This window comes from Echeneis naucrates, chromosome 19 (genome assembly GCF_900963305.1).
Source record: "Echeneis naucrates chromosome 19, fEcheNa1.1, whole genome shotgun sequence".
Lineage (NCBI taxonomy): Eukaryota > Metazoa > Chordata > Actinopteri > Carangiformes > Echeneidae > Echeneis > Echeneis naucrates.
The window spans coordinates 16,271,397-16,288,210 of record NC_042529.1 but is presented as its reverse complement, the minus strand read 5'-3'; the positions used below and the strand labels follow the sequence as shown (position 1 = coordinate 16,288,210).

Genomic DNA, 16,814 nt, shown 5'->3' with positions numbered 1-16,814 from the left:
TTTTAATTAGATTAACGATTTTAGTCATCAAATCTCTTGCTCTTACATTATCAGAGAAAACAATCAAATTAAATATCAGCTCCATCTACTTTGAGACTTCCGCTTCCACTTTAAGTGAAACTTCTTCATTTGTTGTAAATGCTGGGTTTATTTCTCTGGCCTCTTAAGGAGCAGAGCTGGAATCTGTGGACTGACTCAGGTTCAGTAAAAAACTTCCTGAAGAATGGAAAGGAGTCTAAAGCCTAATCCCCTGATATCCTGTCCACATTGTAAAGCATTGGCGGAAAACTAACTTTTCATGTGAAAGCTTTTTGCCTTCCCCCCTTCCCATCAGTTTGTTGAGGAGGAAGAGTTCAGTGGACAATTATTCTCAAAGTTAAAACTTCCTAAAATAACCACAGAGAAGCAGGCCTCACTTTGCACATCATGGCAGGTTGGGACAGCAATGAGCAGCATGGGGGTTCACAAGGGACTGTTCTGGCTCTGTTCCTGTTACATAAGATACAGCAGACTTCAATTAAATCTGTGACTCCTGCCACATCCAGAAATACTCTGATTATACTGCTATTGTGGCGCTATCAGGGATGTGATAATGTGATACAAAAATTGCCTCCTATTAAACACTTCAAAGACAAAGGAAATAATGGTAGATGCCCAAAAGTCCAAGCAAACATTCATGGAGTGGACACTGAGGCGGTGCCAGTCTACAAATATCTGTGAGGACACTTGGACAACAAGTTGGGGACCCTAATATCCTATTGACAGAAATGGGCAGAGCCACCTCCTTGTCTTATGAAGGCTCAGATCCTTAGACATCTGGAGAAAGATGGAGATTGGATAAAACAAAGGCACACAAGGCAGTTGGACTGGCTCTATGATTGGAACCAGCAGTTGTGGCTGAATGATGCAAAAAGAGGAGGGCAGAAACCATCTTAAAATACTCAGACCATCAACTACTTTCTCTGATCCACTAGGGTGGATCAGAGAAACCCCAGCAGTGGATGTTTAATCCATCTTTAATCCATCTACAATGCAGGACAGAAAAATTAAGAAAATCCTTCATTCCCATCAAACTTTGCAACTCCTTTACATTTAGAAGATAAGCTACCAAGCAGTACAATTTCCCTCCAGGACTTAGTAAATTATTTCTCATTTCATTACATCAATCAATACTGTTTTTTTTCCTATTACCACACAGTATATGTCCAGTCAAGGTGATTCATATTATCTGAGGGAATATTGATCATTCAAATGAGAGTCCTGCTTTCTTGTAAGCCATTACCACAACGCAGTTTTCGCATATTTTATATAAATTTATACCACTACATTTGGTCTGATTGCAATGAACAATGAAAAAAGTTGGGAAAGCACTGGTTATGTTTTTGATCAGTTAGCACAGCTTTGTTGTCTGCACCATTGATATATTATCTTCTCCTGATTTATTGCCATCACATTTCCTTATCCTTCATCCTGATCTTAGATACCACACTAGTTATATGAACTATTAGCCCTTGTGAGTGTTTGGCTCTTTTTCTTCATAAATTATTGACTTGAGAGGTTCCTACCCTTTTGCTTTATAGTCATTAGTCATTTGCTTAAGGTGTGAGTAAGAAATAAGCTTCAGTCACACACACGTACCATCTTTTATGGTGCCCATAACAAGTCCTCTTCCGTAGTGTTGGTCATAGGAATCAAAAGTGTCACTGCACACTTTATACACCTGAAACACAAAAACACAATTGATGTTAAAAGCATGTGGGTCATTATTTTGTTCATCACTCATGAACTGGCAGGAAAAAACAGGGCTGCTGTTGCTCAGCTCCACCTTCTTCCATATCACTCAGAATATACAAACAGGAGCTGTTAAATTTTTTTCCAGTAAATTTGCTGCAGGTTTCAATTGATTCTCTGCCACTGTTTCACTGAGCATGACTGATGTACTGGTTCTCTGGAACTCTCTCTCCACCTAGTAGGCCGGGCTGAAGACCTGCTTCAAACATGTCAGACTGAACAGCTAGGGCTGTAGATCAAACTGCAAAAGCTTGTGTAAAGCATGTGCATGCTGAGGCATGCAAAAAACCAGGACTGGAAAAGTGCAGTGCAGTGATTGTCAGCTGCCTTATGACCAAAGTGCTGTACAGTGAAACTTATAACATATGTAAGCGCACTTTCAAAAAGACAAATGCAAGAATTACTTTGCTATAGATGATGCTGGTTATTGAGAATGATCTACAGGTTAAATCATCACAATTCAACTTTATGATGAAAAGTTGAACAAAAGTTGAAAGTTGAAAAGTAGTATTCATCAGTCATGCACTACCACCATAACCAAATTTACTGCTTTTTTTTTTTTTTTTTTTTTTTTAAGTGATCAACTTCTGGAAACCATGTGGAGCACAATGTCGAACAAAACTGAGGCTGGGCTGATATGTTTTTTCAGGGTCAACACCTGTTATTTTTAATCAAGGAGTCAGATTACTGAAATACACTGAAAGCAAAAATTCAACAATTTAATTTATCCATCCTGAAATGCACTATTAAATGAATTTGTTACACATATAGCTTAATACTTTTACATAAAATCCCATGGACTGTGGGGACCAGTTTTTTTTTCCTGTATTGTCCACACAATTTAGATCATGGAATCTAAGATGAATAACAGAAATCCCTCACTGTATAAAATTGCATTTGCTATTTCAAAATATAAGAGCAATGCTGTCTATAATGTCTCAGCTGGGAAAAAATTAGCCAGGTAAGAAGTATATTAAGTCATAAAAAAAAATTCCAGATTCATCAAGTCACATTCAGCTTCAACTTTATATTTAGGGAGGGAGTGTCTCTCTCTTCAGCTTAAACTTAATCACATCTTTTTATCTTTCCTCTCAGTCTTTCTTAAACTCTCATTTCCTCCACTATCAATCCATCAGGAGGAAAGCCATTATCACTAATTAGTCTCTTCTCTATCTAAACAAGCGTAGCAGAGATCCTTCCAGAGGACATTCAGTACTTAAACCCCCTTCTCTCAAGGTACAACACTGTCCACCTCAATTGAATTCTCCCTAATCTGATTTTTAAGTCTGTATCTTAAAACTGTGCTAAAAAGTGTTAATCAAAACTACACAATCAATTACCTGAAGTGTCCAAACCTTTCAAGAGACCGGACACTGCATGTTAAGCCAACATCTACATGACACTGCCAAAACTATCTGGCAGCATTCAAGTATTTTATCCTTAATTCTGAATCCTTTAAAATTATTTATCCTTCCAGTTGACTGCATTTGTGGGACACCTGTTGTCTACTGTACTAAGCGAGGCAAGTTTATTTATTAGTTTATTATTTATTATACTCTTTTTTTTGTTGGCACACATTATGGAGTGGGTGTGAAAAGTTGAAAATGCATCTAGATTTTACCTTTAAACACACAGTTAACTGCTGTTATATTTGTTGTAGCCAAAGTTAGCCAAAATATGTCATTGTCATTTACCTGAAACACAATTGTTCTTCTGAAACACTATTGTTGGGAGGGGGGAAAAAAAAAAAAAAAAAAAAAGCGAGCTATTGCTATAGTTTCTCTGTGACATTCCTGTTTTTATTTAAAACTGACTGGGAGGCATCTGAATTAAGTGAAATCATGACTTCCATTCCAGATTATGGCAATTCATGTAAGTCTAACATTTACTATGTACTGAACTGCCCAGGGACGTAGCAATTTTTTGTATGCAAAGGCCCCAAATTCAAATGCCAGCCCCAACGCTGACCAGTGGTGGGCTTGCGCCGGTCCCAAGCCAGATAAATGGAAAGAGTTGCAACAGGAAGGGCATCTGGCTTAAAAAAAACTGTGGCCAAATCAATCATGCATGTCACAGAGCTGACTTTCTGTGGCGACCCCAAATAGGGAAAAAGGTAGTATAGGTAGTAGCTGACGTTTTGCCAGAAACCTCTACTTTGTACTTTAATTTGATATTTGCTTCAGAGGTTGAATAGCAGCAGCAATTATATGGGTTGAAAAACCACAATTTTTCAGTTTAAATAGATGAAGTACTGTCACAGAACAGAGCAGAATGGCAGATTACAGCATATTACAGTTTAATGCTGTAAGATTTTTTTCTAATTCTTTTTTTTATATTAGAGCTACTGGTTCACTTTTTTATTATTAGTTTTTTTATATTTTACTTGTATTTACTTAGGAGGGGAAGCAACGTGTAATTTCATCGTACATGGTATAATAACAGTTTATTATTCAGATTTACAGTTGAAAATAAAACAATAAATAATAAGTTTAACAAACCTCTGCTGCACACAAAAACTGATTTCTCTCCATTAAGATCCATAAATTGTGCGCAAAGCCAGTTTGTAACAAGATACTTTGTGAATATAATATATAGGTGCTAAACATAATCAATCATGCAGAGAATTCGATCATCTTGGCTGGCACTGAGATAATTCTGGGTTATTTCACTCTTTTAGAAACCTTTCTAAGAAAAAATATTTTTTTCCTGCAATCTTAGTTTTCAAGTTTGAGAATGAGTTTAAATTAAACTTTATTTTGCAGTTGAAATAAAGAAAGTTTCAAACTCAACAAATTGAACTAAAATTTTCAGGTGCTGGCTCTATTTTTTGTTACAATTGTGTATCATTTTAAATACAGAGAGAACACAGTCAACTCATCTCCTTGACAGTTTTGTTTGTTTCTTGCTGCATGCAGGAAACTGGAACACTTAGTGATGATGACACTGACTGCAGCTTGTGATGGAAACTGATTAAACTGATAAAGGTTTTGCTATTTGGCTGTCTTCCTTTCCAAAAGATAAGCAGTTCTTGCCGTTCATTTTTCTGTCTCAGCCCTGTGGACAGTATGTGTCTGTGAGCGATTGCGAGAGAGAAAGAGAGAAAGAGCTATTTGTGCTGTTCAGTACCTCATGTTGGTATTAGCTCTGTTATGTGTTGTTGGTGGTAGGACCAGAGGTTAGTGTTGTGTAATCATTCATTGCTTTACTTTGATATCAGTTAGTCACAGTGAGCAGTGAGCAGGCAGGTAAGGGGATATTAGAGATTATTAATCAGTATCTGCTCCAAGTTGTTAACTACATATAGCTAAACTCAACTAAGATTTAAAAAAAAGCTAAAATATATATATTTTTAACAATCTGCCCAAATTTGCTGTTCATTTATCTCATTGTATGCATAATGCTGAATCCACTTATTCTTTCCAGCAACCTTGTAGATGTTATATAGGAAAAAGAGATATATGTCCTATGGGTCACTGGAAAGATTTCACTTTGAATCATCCGTTCATAGGAGTCAGATTTTACTGAAAGACAAATGTAAATAAAATAAATGACATTCCGATTTAGATAGTAAAACTCCCTATTGCAGCAGCCAGTAAACATGAAACTAAACTTTCAAACAACTTTTGAGAGTTGCACATTCAGGTTCTTTGAATGCAGAAGAAGGTGCAGATTATGTTGGTAAATCATTCAAATATGGTTCTTTTTTTAAAAAGGGAGCATAAGAGTGACTTGTGGAGTGAAGGTAAAGAAAAGAGGAAGTTCAGAGCAGAGCTGCTGGCCCTCTGTGCTGAAAGCAGTTAGTTGCATCTTAATCAGATGCCCTTTTGGTGCCTTTCACTGGAGGTTCTCCAACTGGCAGGACACGCCGGGATAGCCGCAGAAAACTCAAAGGGCCTTTAGATATAATCAGGTCTGGGAATGCCTCTAGAGAAGCTAAAACATGCTGCCCTACTACCTCGCTTAACCCACTCCCTGCTCACAAATTCCACCATAGATAACAGATGATACAGATAACAGATAAGGATGTCTGTCTGATTACGTGCCTCCAGGAGCAAATCAGAGTTGTTGCCTGCACCAACGCACAGCTTAGTTTCTAGATGTTTTACTAGTCGACAGTCACTGTGGACAGAGTAGCACCAAACGTGGGGAAAGCTCCACAGTAGATAGCGGTTGCCAGTCAGAAGGTGATAAACTACCAAAGAAAACACAGTAATGTTTAACGCAGCAGAGGGCGAGGCCAAGGGGCTTGTCCTGAGAATCAGATTGTCATCCATTGTGTGGAATCATTTTGGGTTCAAGGCAAGTGACACAAAACAAGAACAGGTCATATGCAGTTTTCTTTGTTTTATTTATTTATTTTTATTTATTCTTTGAGGAGAAGCACTGAATTTTGGTGAATAAGAAGACCTATTTTATTTTTGATGCACATATTTGTACATTAGCAGGGATCTAGCACCATATGGATGTGAAAGCAGTTATATTGAGCCTGCTGTACAGTATGAGACTGTAAAATTTGTTTTGGTGAAAATTTAACAAATAATCGTGATCTCAATATTGATGAAAATAATCGTGATTTTGGCCATAATCGCGCAGCCGTATTGACAGGCATTGATAATCTACTTTAGAAAAATATTCTACAAATCTTTCACATATACTTAAAACTAGGACACTTCTCAATTAAACAGGCTCCACAAGCAGGTCAGACTCACCCTCATGCCAAGGACCAGGAAGCCAATCTCCTCCATCAGAGGGTATTTTCTGATTTGTTGTTCTCGCTTCTCCTGTGAGGCGAACGGATCGTAGCTCCGTTGGCCCAGCTTCACGTCCATGATACATGGCTTTACAAAATGACGAGTCACATCCTCCAGTTTTAGGTATAGGTCTAAATCACAAGCATCATAATAAAAGTTACAAAAAAATCTGTGTTGCCCCCAACATGCTTCCTATACTAGGCTTTTCCGTTCCTATTGATTTACAAGTTTTGGGACTTTAATCTCTAAGAGATACAGATCAAGATCTTTTGTGAACATGGCCATATTTTTTGATATTTTAAATCTCAGAGACAAAAAGGGTTCTCTCAGTCATGGCATCAACATCAATCTCAGGATATTTCATCACAAATTGACATCTCAACAAGTAAAGATAAATAAAACTATGATAACACCACTAACACTAGCCCACAGCCTCTCACCATTGGGGCTGTCAGAGGAGGACCAGATGCCGTAGTACTTGGGAAGGTGAGTCTGGAGCTCCAAGAGACATGCATCTCTGCAGTCTTCTGCATACACCTGGGAAACACACATCATCATCATCATCATCATACTACTACACTCTACATGCAGGTATATGTAGTATTGAGCAGCAACCATTTTTTTTTAATCACTATTTCAGGGTATGTTTAGTGTCATATCAAACTTTGCAAGATGCTGATACTACTAAGTAAAAGAGGGTGATTTATTTTCAGTTGGATATTTCTGCTAAGGTCAATGGGTCTTGACATTCATCAAGCATCAGTGTGTTTGATGTAATTATCAATGATCTCCAGACTTCATTTATTGAGGTCTGGTTAGTCCCCAACAGCCCATTTTCCACAGATCAAGCCAGAAGCATTTACCAGTCTGCTTTTTTATGCCAGGTTGTATAGATGGGAATTCATGTCTTTTTTTTGAAGGACTACCTCTACTTCTCTAGTACCTCCTAACTGCTGCTGCAGCTGTGACACAGCTCATGGTCAGTTCTAATGATGCTCTTGTGCCTCTTAAGGCTTTATGAAGGCACAATTTTTCCATTTCTTCTTATTCAGCCAGCTCCTTCATGTCGAGCCGTTACACTAGACACAGGTTGACAGCATCTTTTATAATGGCAAAACTTTGGGGACAGTTTTCAGTTTCACCTATTTGTTTTTAATTATACATAATTTAAATCAAATCAAATCAGATTTATTTGTATAGCGCCAAATCATAACAAAGTTACATCAAGGCACATACATATAGAGCAGGTCTAGACCAAACTCTTTATAAATTTATTTAAAGAGACCCAACAGATCCCCCGATGAGCAAGCACTTGGCAACAGTGGCAAGGAAAAACTTCCTTTAAGAGGCAGAAACCTGGAGCAGAACCAGGCTCAGGGGGGGCGGCCAACTACCTCGACCGGTTGGGTTTAGATGGGTTTTTTTTTTATTCAAATTTAAATACAGTTATTTTGAGATGGGACTGGGGAATTGTCCAGGGTGCACCCTGTCTTCACCAAATGTGAGCTGGGATTGGCTCCAGCACGCCCTGCAACCTGGAAATGGATAAGTGGTAGAAGATGAATGAATGAATGAATGAGATGACAGCATTTAGAGGATTGTTACGGCCTTGGCTGTATTGTCCGTTCTGTTTGTTGTTCCTGTGTTGTCCTTTTGTTTGGTTCCAATCTCTGTGTCAGAGTGAGTCTTCTTCTTTCTTGTAGCAGCTGTGCTGATCCTGCCTTCCTCCTGACAGCAAGTGTTGCTTGCTGTCCTATTGGTCCTTGCTGCTGCATCCAGAGATTTATACAGAGGAATTCCAGTCACGAGTGGGAACTCGACTTGACAGCGGTGGCGTGTGTTTTGTGACGGTTTAAATGATTTGGAGACAAAGTTTGTGTTTGTACTCCTTTCATGTTACGTCCTTGCTACCCTAGACTGGGGCGTAACAAGGATTTAACATTGGTATGTTACAGAGTCACTCAATTTTGCTGAAAAAACTATGTGCAATTTCTGGATCCAGCACAATTTTTCCAGAAGGGAATACAATACAGATCCTTAATCCATCATCTGTAGCAAGTCAAATATCAGCGGCAGACAAATATCCGGAAACTGAAATTCATTGGTGTGTGGTAATTGATTATATTAAAAGTCTCAATGTTTTGTTTGTTGTTAATATTAAGAATCTGTGTGAAAACATAAGGTTCAGGCTGGCATGTGTGTGTTTGTGTGTGGCTGGAAGTCCAGGTGTTACCATGCTGTAAAACTGCATCTCTCTTGGACCTCGTGGCGGAGGCTGAAGCTGCTTCAGGACTGTTCCATCTGGATGTTGCAAAATACCTGGAACAGTGACACAATAGGTTGGTCTTGTGAAGCCAAAGCTCAAGTGCTTTAAGCCAGCATTCTATCTAATGAATCAGGGGGAACTCTACTAGTTGTCAAAACATGTCAGACTGCTTACAAACTACAAACTTTAAAATGGCCACTGACAAACTTCATCAAAGTGGATTGCCATTTGTTTTAGACACAGCAGAGCTAAATGTTGAGTTTCATACATATCAGTTTATCAGTCGTGCACAACAACACTGTCTGTTTACCTATAAACAGGTAAGTGTGTTCACAGCCTGCACCACTTAGGTTGACCTGAAATATTTGACCACAAACAGATATTAATCAAACACAAAGGGCCCAGACAGCAGTCATAAAGATGATGACTGATGAAGGCTGAGGAAGGAGAAAGCTCGTTGAACATTGGCTCACATTGGAAAAATTGGAAATAATCTGACGATATGTGGTAATGGCACGTATAAAAAGAGAATGACAGATCAACCTCTGCTCTTCATATAAGACAATGAAATATTGTACCAATGCACCCCACAGTGTGCATCCCACCTCTTAGGAGGCACTCTGCACAATATAGGAGGACTCCAAAACGGAGCAGTCATTCATAAAACCAAGAGACTGGATTTCACTGCCCTGGAAAGTTCCCATTGTGTAGCCAGATGATTTTGCACTACAGTAAAAGTTGAGCAAACAGCCCAAAGTTACCAGACATCATATATTACATTGGAATGAACAAAATGCTGTTGTCTGTCCGAATTTTCACCAGTCACAAAAAATGCCTTTTGAATGAAACTAAATAAAAAATTTGAAGGCATTGATTCAGACTAATTAAGCTTATATTAATAGATACTGAAATAAATTTGCTTAGGCCTGAATGAGGCGCCATGAAGGGAAGAGAGCGCATATGATGACAATAACTGGACAGTTTTGTCCCTAGGAACAGGGTGCCACCAACAAGTTGCTATGAAGGTAAACACACAATAAATCAGAAAGTACACGACTTTGTCTGCTCTCACAAACCAATACAAATTTATGGAAAAACTATTCCATGTAGTTTAATCATGAGCTGTGTAAACTGTCTAGAATAAACGTTGCTCTTACACAAAGTTGACACAGTAAGAAGAACAGGAGGAGCAAGTTCATGCCTCATTCAAAAGTGGTTAGCCCCGTAACCTTGCAGACATTCCAACTGAAATTCACTCATTTTTGAACCAGTTTTTTCCAAAGTGAAACAAGACATAACCAAGAGTGAGTTTCTGTAAAAGTAGATGAATCAATTGAATCACTGCCAGATAAGTACACATCACATTTCTGCAAGTGCAACTTTATCGTTACTTGTTTAAACATGTCACACTGCATGCTATTAACTGACCACTGGATCATTTAATGTTACCAGTAAACATGGCTTCTCCAGACTAAAAAGAGGGATGATAACGTCCCCGGTTACATCATCACATGCTGACCACAGCTCTTTATAGGCATACTGGATGAACTTGCAGTCCAGTGGATTAGTCTCTCTAGATTTTTCTAAGAACATTAAGATGCACAAACATGCACATACATATATACACATTCAAAATAATATGCAAAACTTCCTAACATATTTAATAAGAACTACCACACAAAGGAGGGGCTGGGTGAGCCTGAGGGGTGGACATCTGTCCTCCCACTATGAGATCATCATTGTAAGAGGAAGCAGGAAGAAGAGTCGACACCTGACTCTACAGCAAAGGATCAAACCTGCTATGAGTGGAAATATCCATTTGGGTTGCTCCATCTGGGTTGCTCCATCCATCATCAACGCAAATTAATGGTCTGCATGTCCACACAGAGAGTGCAGTAAAAGCAGCACATCAGCAGAGCAGCAGCTTCAGTGCTCCCTCTGCTACATCAACACATGATGCCTTCAGGCAAAGTGTTCAGTGTAGGCCAGCACATGTTTGACCTAGGCATAATCACTGTTACTACACCTGTTGCATGAAAAAGAAAATGAAGACTTGAATCATAAACACCTCCATCCAGTAATGAATGCACGCAAACAACAAAAACGTGAATTTTACAACCTGGTAAAATGTGGTTTGTTTAACAGCAAGACCGATTTAAATAGGAGTGAATGATCCAATCTATCTAATGTGTGGGAAACACATACCTTCACAGAGCTGAAATGCCAGATTCAAAACTAAATTTTTTGGAATTATCAAAAATGTTCATTTATATAAAGTTTAGGTTCTCAAAATACACTATTGACATCAATTACCAGATCAACAACATCGTATATTTATTAACTGTAATATAGAGTACAATACTTTTGAATTCATAATGTTTTGAATGTAAATTTCTTTTTCAGTTTGTTTCCTTTCTGTTAAATTTGATCCTTTTTTCAGTGTGATTTAGTCATATATGTACAGCACTGCAGTAAATCCTCCTCCTTGAAATCCTCCTGAATTGAATCCTCCTCCTTTGCATTGAAACTGTTAAAGCGATATATTGATGCAACTGTGTGATTATTTTGGAGGATAGGATAACAAACTGAAACATCTCTCTGTCTGGGCCAATACAGTTCAGCTGCAACACAGTGTACAGTTTCCTAAATGGTTACACCAACCACCCAGACTGAGATATTAAGCAGCTAACAGTAAAGTAGTACAAAACTGCAATTCTGGCTCCAGCATTTAAACATACACCTTTACAGTAGAAATTAACACACCTAGTAGAAAACTAATTGTAAAAGTAATTTCCTCATTTCTAACAACTGCATGTGGTGAGAAATATCACCTGTTTCAGTTTTATGAAAGCTTTTAATTCTGCAAAGCCTGTTTCTTTGAGTGAGAGGTGGGTGAGTATCTGATTGCTACGAGGAACCTTTGCACCGCACGCATCCCACCACTTGCCAGTTTTGATTAGCTGGGAATTAGTGGCAGATTCAGGCACTGCCAACATGGGGACAGTGGAGCAACTGAACTTCAGAACTGCTATTCAGAAACCTATGAGTGACATCATTGAAGCTATGTCCATCTTTGACAATTTAGCGATCACAAAGGCAAATCAACATTTGTACTTAATTTTTCTCTGTGTCCCGAAAAAATTTGGTTTCTCTACTTGCGCAATATCCTGGGCGTTGTTGTAGATATGATTCACAGGAAATTAGATTGGGTGCCTCATAAAAGACAACGAAAGAGGATTACAAGTCATATAGCCATCATATGCAAATTTAATTAGTTCAACTGTTTGCGTGCCAATTACAGCCAACACGGCTCAGTGTCAGACCGTAAAAAAAGATCTGGCCAACAGTGTGCTAGTTAATGAGGCCACATCTAGAAGTGCATCATTTATGTGGAGACAAAATGACGTAGTGATACAGCAACACAGACAGTCAGCTGATCTGGGACCTGGACTGAACTGATGAGTAATGATGTGACAGAGACGGTGTAGTCGCGGTGTAGAGTGTGTGTTTGTGTGTCCTGGGGTGGGGGGGGCGTAACAGAAAATAATTGAGAAGCACTGCTCTAAAACTACATTGGACAACTTTTCTGAATTTGTTGTGTAATGCTGTCCATTTAGTAACACATGATCAGACTGAAAGATGCATATCTCACCTGCAGGAGCTAATAGGTAAGGTCTACTGAGTGACAAAGCTGGACTTTCACCTTTGCTTTTCTGCCTTGCGTCAGACTCTAAAGACATAATCCCCACCACATAGCTATTCCTGTGTTAAAACTTGTCTAAGTGAGGTCAGCACACCTCAGTCACAATAAAAACGAAAACATAATAATTTCATCTTAGCTAGAAAAGCCACAAAAACGGAAATTTATTAAAAGGCCGTGAAAGTTAAAACTTCATTGGTTTTGGGTCGGCAAACAATTTTCAGTGGAACCTTTTAGACCCACTGTGTTTCTAAGTCCATCACAAGTCACATACACATTAACACACATGGAATATTTACAAAAAGCTGGTGGTGGTGGTGGTGGTGGGGTAATCACAAAGGAAGATTACCTGAACCCATTTATCAGAAGGTGTAACCTGTCATAAATTTGGTTCCCTATTATGCAAGACAAATCACCAAATGAAAGAGGGGAGCTAACCTGTATGCATTAGCTGAGTGACTTCTGGCTAATTCAATCACTGCAAATCAAAAATCCACCGACTGTTTATTAGCTGAGTTACTAATAAACAGTTACTTCAATTTGTAATTCTTTTGTAAACTTTTCTTTAACATGGGATATAAACTATTTCTCCCTGCATTTCTTTGAAAAGACATACATATACATACTACTGCCACACTCATTTATAGCCATTTTATGTTATTTGATTGCATATTTCCTCATTGTTATCACTCTTATCTCATTATGAATGAACTTCTCCAGTTCCTGAACTGGCAGCATGTGCCGTGTCAATAAGAAACCTTTCATACAAAGACAGTAAGTGTTCGACTCAGCCCACTGGCAGCAATTATCCAGGATTACAACTGGATGTAATTCATAATTCATTTTAAAGGAAACAAGTTAAAGCAACACTGTTTAACTTTTTCAGATCAGCAGCAAGGCCACTAATTTCAGGACATTGGCAAACTCTGTTGGGTATTGGATGCAGCTTACCCTGGGAGGTTAATGGCTCATGTTAGAAAACAATTGCTGCCAATGGTTCAAACAAATTCAAAATCAATGAACCAGAGCAGTGCAGGCTTCAGACTTAAATCCAATGGAGCTGAACCTCCAAGTGGTGCAACATACCCCAGTGAACTTCTGAAACAGCATTGGAGCCAGTTTGGTCAGAGTGGATTTATGTTACATTTAATTTATCAAGAAGATTCCTTGTTTTTGACTACTAATACTACTTAAACCAATCAAAGGCTACAACAGATCTCTTGCGTCCCTTGCATGAGAGAAACTAGCATAATCGATAACTAACAAACATACTCTATGCCAAGTCAGTATTCAGTAAAAACACTTCCGCACTTTGGCACATAACTGCCCACCACTAACTCAAATTCAAACAAAAGGCCCATGGTGGAGAAGGAGGCTGAGGGAAGCTAAGGGCAACAGTGGGAGGAGTGAACAGGTTCATTTCAGTCAGCTGCAGTACAAGCTGAACAGGATTCCAGGACTTGTTATACAACTGCTGTGGAGACTAAAGAAGGCTGCTGGTTTTGTCTCAATAATATGTCAATACCTGTACCAGTTATTCTGAACTCACATAGCCCACGTTAATGTTCATTAACTAACAAACCCAAGGAAGGACAGAGATAAAATTGTTCAACATGGCTGTCAGATGTCAATTATCACTGAATCCTTCTTTCTACTGCCAATGAGAAATGGATGCCGCACACAGTGGAGACACTCAATTCAAATTCCACAATTATATAGTAAAATAGAGAAAACGCACATTTTGATTTGATAATTCATACTTCATCATCATTAATACATCGCCTATTGCTTATCCGTTTCTGGGTTACGGGGGGTGCTGGAGCCAATCCCAGCTCACACTGGGCAAGGGAGGGTGCACCATGGACAGGTTGTCAGTCCATTACAGGGCCAACATACAGAGACAGACAAAGACAAACAACCATTCACATTCATATTAACTCACACTTCTCAATTAAAAATTTTAAATCAAAACAGATTTTAGGAAAATATTGTTCTATTGCTTTGTTGTTAATCACTATACACATTTAAAAGGTATCATATGAGGTTTGTGTGACTTATAGTGTTTCAGTATGTAAACTAGATATAAGATTGTGTACGCCAATACCCCAGGCAAAACACAAGACTTGAAACAGAGAGGTTTATTGGATTTACTGGTATGTCTTTGCTGCATTCAATCTGGCAGCTTTGGAAATGGGCTGTTTGTCTGTCCTATAGAATAAAGATGACTCAATTTGCAATTCATCAAGTACCTAACTAAACAGGAATGACTCATCCATCTGACACTGCACTGTGAAACCAGCTGCTAACTGTGTCCTGCACAACCAATTCTGCTCAAGACTTTGCCTTATGATGCACATTGGAGGCTTTAATAGTGTCAGGTGTGCTGTATGTATGAGTCAGTGTGTAACAGTGGAGAAAAGACACAGAGCAGTGAGTGGAGATTCTCAGTGGACACACATCCACGAATGTGGACTGATTAAGGCCATAGATCTTTGCGTGATCAGTTAAGGTGGTAAAATATTTTCCCTCACTGTACATAGATGTACAAATCTCTTTCTGGTGTACATGCTTTCTCCCACAGATGCAAGGAACTTTGTTCTTCCTTGCAGTGAAAATATCTGAAGACTGCTTCTAAATGTCCCCTCCACATTCTGGTTGAGAACGCATCATGAGGTAAACTGTACTGAAAAAATTAAATAAAAAAATAAAAAATAAAATAATATTTAATCTTTTACTTCGAGAATATTCATTCTTCCTACAAGCCGTTTCCTCTAATGTATCATAGGTACAAGCATTGTGAATGGATTGGTGGATTATTTGTCGACCGATTTCTCAATTAACTTAAAAAAAAAAAGCCGTGTAATATCCTGAATTGCATGGAAGTGTGATAAGCCAAGCGTCATTCACACATCATGTGTTAACATTTTGAGTTCAAGAGGCCAAGTTCTACATGGATAGAAATGACAGCTCTCAGCCGGTTCACTCACCCACTTTATCCACTCCATACTTGTGACCCGCCACCTGATGTGACAGCGGGACGCAGCCGCTCAGATGAGTTTGGCCCGATGGCCACTGGCCGCTCTTCTCTTTGGCGGAGGAGCCACCGGGAAGCCGTGGGGTCAGGTTGACTCCAACTGAGGCAGAGCTGGAGGTCAGTTCCAGTCTGCCAAGAGCTAAAGAAGACTCCGTCATCACCTGATGCTGAGTTGTTGACATCAGTTTAAAAAAATTAATTTAAATAAAAAAGGGAAAACAACAAAGCCTTTGCCCAAAGCTAAAGATTTCTATGAAAAAAAAATCTATGTGACTGTGTTGATTCACATGCTGTTATTACATAAGCGCAAAAAACAGCCCTGCACACAAATTCAACTAATTGTTTGGGCGTGAGGTTGAGAGGCTTTCGTGGAAATGGTCCAGTCCAGACGAATCCAGGCACTGAAGCCTCGGTCGCGTTGGTTGTTTTCGACCACGGACGAGCACCACGCTGACGGACGGCAGCACCAATGTTACCCCCGCTGTCCCCAGTGGTGAAACTAAGCTCCCGAAGCAGCGCCGATTCAATGATTTTCATATCTTGAAGAGCAGCATAAATACGTCCTAGCCACATCCCCTTTCCTCCAAGACTCAGGAACAGCTAGGACAAAAACTACTTCCGTTCTCATCTTCCAAAATAAAACCAACGGGGGTACATAAATAATACCGTGTATCAAGGATAATAATAAAGACAAGTATGGAGAAAACAGAAGTTGGCTCTCCTTTTGTTGGTTTGTTTCACTGCTCGGTCAGAACCCAGAAGTCTCTATTTAAAATGAAATCTAAATTATTTGGCGCCTTTACTATGAAGGCAATATCACCAAACGTCTCGAGCTCTGTCTGTCAACTTAAGCTTTACTTCCCCAGTCAACAACTAGTCACTGTCTCTCAATAATGCAGATGTGACCACAAATTCAGGGGTGATATCCAGCCCCAGACAACCGACACAGAAGCAGGCGGGGCGAACGGAGACGATAAAATCCCGAAATTAGGGAAAGATGTTAGTCAGTCCTCATTTTAATTGATGCCTTATTGATGCTATCCATTCGGGTGCCAAATGAGTATTTACTCGAGTCACGGCTCGGCAGAGCAGAGGGACGTCACGGATGCCGTATAACCGCCTTCAAAGAGAAGGCCTGTCCAGCGAGGATGGGCACGAAATAGTACTTTGTTGTCCTGAAATCGAGGTTATTAAAAAATCGACAGTGTGGTCCTTGGGAGAAGAAATCCAGGTCAGTGCAGGCAGCTACCTCTCTACGTAACCAACGCCCAG

At 39.2% G+C, this 16,814-nt stretch overlaps 1 protein-coding gene across 2 annotated transcripts in view; it reads right to left on the bottom strand.

Moving 5' to 3' along the window:
* Positions 1–16,814, bottom strand: part of ipmkb (inositol polyphosphate multikinase b) — a 22,337-nt gene extending 5,523 nt beyond the window's left edge. The window contains exons 1-5 of one of the 2 annotated variants that reach the window (XM_029528451.1): positions 15,496–16,814; positions 8,776–8,861; positions 6,983–7,079; positions 6,501–6,673; positions 1,639–1,720 (exon numbers count right to left, since the gene is read on the bottom strand). In XM_029528451.1, the coding sequence (XP_029384311.1) occupies positions 1,639–1,720; positions 6,501–6,673; positions 6,983–7,079; positions 8,776–8,861; positions 15,496–15,724 (667 nt within the window). In that variant the 5' untranslated portion in view covers positions 15,725–16,814. The remainder of the gene's footprint in view (positions 1–1,638; positions 1,721–6,500; positions 6,674–6,982; positions 7,080–8,775; positions 8,862–15,495) is intronic. The other variant, XM_029528452.1, reaches the window with a different exon arrangement.